Genomic DNA, 2,749 nt, shown 5'->3' with positions numbered 1-2,749 from the left:
TTTTTTGTAGAGATGGGGTTTTGCTATGTTGCCTAGGCTGGTCTCAAACTCTGGGGCTCAAGCAGTCCACCCTCCTCAGCCTCCCAAAGTGCTGGGATTACAGGCATGAGCCATGACATCTGGCAATTTCTTTTTTTTTCTTTTTTTTTTTTAGAGACAGAGTCTTGATCTGTTGCCTAGGCTGGACTGCAGTGTGTAATTACAGCTCACTCGACCTCCTGGACTCAAGTGATCCTTCCATTTCAGCCTCCTGAATAGCTAGGACTGCAGGCATGCACCACCATGCCCAGCTGTTTTTTTAATTTTTTTTTTGTAGAGATGGGGTCTCACTCTGTCACCCAGGCTAGAGTGCAGTGGCACAATCACAGCTCACTGCAACCTCTGCCTCCTGGGCTCAGGCCATCCTCTCTATGTTGACCAAACTGATCTCGAACTCCTGGGCTCAGCCTCCCAAAGTGTTGGGATTACAGGTGTGAGCCACCACGCCCAGCCTCAATAATTTCTAAAAAGGAAAATTATTTTTCCCACTCACCTTTTCCAGATCAAGTTCCTTTAAAAGAATACTTGCATTCTTATTTGCTTCTGCGGCTTGCTGGTCTTTAGCTTTCACAATGGTTTCAACACATTGATGACATTTTTTTAACAGTTCCTACATCAGGAAATAGAATTATGTAAATATATAATGAAACATAATATAAAGAGGCCAAATAAAACTTAAGCTGATGAGCACATTAAAGTCCAGAGGTTAAAGCTCAAACTGAAAAGTCACTAAACCAAATTAAGTTATCCTTTGAGTCCAGTCATGTATCAATCTTCCACAAAAAAAAGACACCATTTCCCTAAAAACCTGCATGTCCTTAGGAAGCCTTCTCATTAGGCTAATGGTTTAGTACCTTAGTGTAGTCATTGTGACTATGGTCCACAGTAGAAATCTCAAAATAGTTTATCAAAACTATTATACCCCTCTATTTTACAAATGGAGAAACAAAAGCATAAAGAGATGAGGTAACCAACCTTTCAGAATATAAAAAGAACAAGTTCCTAACTGCATACTTTGGCATATCATTCCACAAAGAACAAAAATGTGCTTCAGTAGCATATTAAACTTACCTTATCTGTAATTGTTGCTATGTATCTCATGCATTCTATATCAGAAGGGAACTGATTTACTTCCTTTACCAAATATTGAACAACTTTTACATGACCCTATAAGAAATAGAACAATCTTAGACAAGATAGCATGAAAAGAAAAAGTATTATTCTTAAGAATAAAAATAAAGTAAAACAAAAAAAATTACAAAGGAATCCCTTGATTTTGCATATATGCTTACCAATTTAAGAATAAAAAGGCAAATACTTTCAAGTAGAATATTAAGTTTAAAATGAAAATTATGAAAATAAGATAAGCATTCAGCTTATAAACAGAAAAGCATAAAAATAAGAATGTATGCTCAGGAGTGGACGGTGGACTAGACAACATTTCTCCTGAATTTAATTCCACTGAAAAGTAGAAAAAGCTTTTGTAGAGAAACAGTTATCTCCTAGAATAAATCTATTAGACAAACATTGGTGATGTAAAATGAATCTCAGTGTAAAAGAGAAATGAGTCCTAAAACAAGTAATTTTTTAAAATTTCAAAGTCTTACTTTGCCTCTACTTCACTAACTAAACAAGGTGTACTATCACAACTTTCTGAGCCTTAGGACTTGAATCTAAATAAAACACTTTCTAAATGCCATTATCAAGGGTTGGAAGATCTATAAATCAATTCTAAGCATATCTTTTTTTTTTTTTTTTGAGACGGGAGTCTCGCTGTTGTCGCCCGGGCTGGAGTGCCATGGTGCGCTCTCATCTCACTGCAACCTCCACCTCCCGGGTTCTAGCAATTCTCCTGCCTCAACCTCTGGAGTAGCTGAGATTACAGGTGCCCACCACCATAACTGGCTAATTTTTGTATTTTTAGTAGAGACAGGGATTTACCATGTTGGCCAGGCTGGTCTTGAACTCCTGACCTCAGACAATCCACCCGCCTCGGCCTCACAAAGTGCTGGGATTACAGGGGTGAGCCACCGCGCCCGGCAAGCACATCTATTTTAATCTAACCAAGCTTGCATAGTTTCCCTTCTTACTAAGGTTCTAAAACATCCTCAAGAATTAGTGTGATGGAGATAAAAATCAGAGAAATGCTTGCCTCTGGGGCAAGGAAGTGATTAAAAGTGGGCAAGAGGGAACCTTCTAGGGATACGGAAATAATTTATGTTTATGGGGTATGGGTTACATGTATGTATACATTTATCAAAACTAAACCACATACCTTAAGATTCATGTATTTCACTATATGTAAATTGCACTGTGCTAAACAACTGGGTATATAAACAGTGTTGAAAAAGATGGTCATGACTCTTGTCCTCATGGACCTACCAGTCTAGTTGGCAAGACAGGCATTAAAATGGTAAGTACATGTTTGAAGATATAATTACAAATTGGGATAAGGAAAATCAAAACTCATCTATAAAAGAGAACCAGAGGGACCTTTTTCAGATTAGGTGTTAGGAAAATACTCTTTGAGAAGTGACATGTAAAATTGGAGCTAACAGATGAGTAGAGAAGTGAGTTAGGTGAACAGCAAGGGAAAACATTTCAGGAAAAGAAAACCAGTGAGCAAAGGCCCTGAGGCAGTTGAAAATTTAGTGCATTTGGCCGGGCGTGGTGGCTCACGCCTGTAATCCCAGCACTTTGGGAGGCCGAG

General features: G+C 38.5%; 1 protein-coding gene across 1 annotated transcript in view; it reads right to left on the bottom strand.

Moving 5' to 3' along the window:
* The window catches only part of LOC105510137 (ankyrin repeat and KH domain-containing protein 1), a 75,183-nt gene that overhangs the window by 31,129 nt on the left and 41,305 nt on the right, over positions 1 to 2,749 (bottom strand). The window contains exons 11-12 of the mRNA XM_011939769.1: positions 1,111 to 1,206; positions 533 to 649 (exon numbers count right to left, since the gene is read on the bottom strand). Of these exons, the coding sequence (XP_011795159.1) occupies positions 533 to 649; positions 1,111 to 1,206 (213 nt within the window). The remainder of the gene's footprint in view (positions 1 to 532; positions 650 to 1,110; positions 1,207 to 2,749) is intronic.

Source organism: Colobus angolensis, unplaced genomic scaffold (assembly GCF_000951035.1).
Source record: "Colobus angolensis palliatus isolate OR3802 unplaced genomic scaffold, Cang.pa_1.0 Scaffold183, whole genome shotgun sequence".
Taxonomy (NCBI): domain Eukaryota; kingdom Metazoa; phylum Chordata; class Mammalia; order Primates; family Cercopithecidae; genus Colobus; species Colobus angolensis.
Note: the sequence above shows the minus strand (reverse complement) of the source record. Positions and strands in the feature narration are given on the sequence as shown.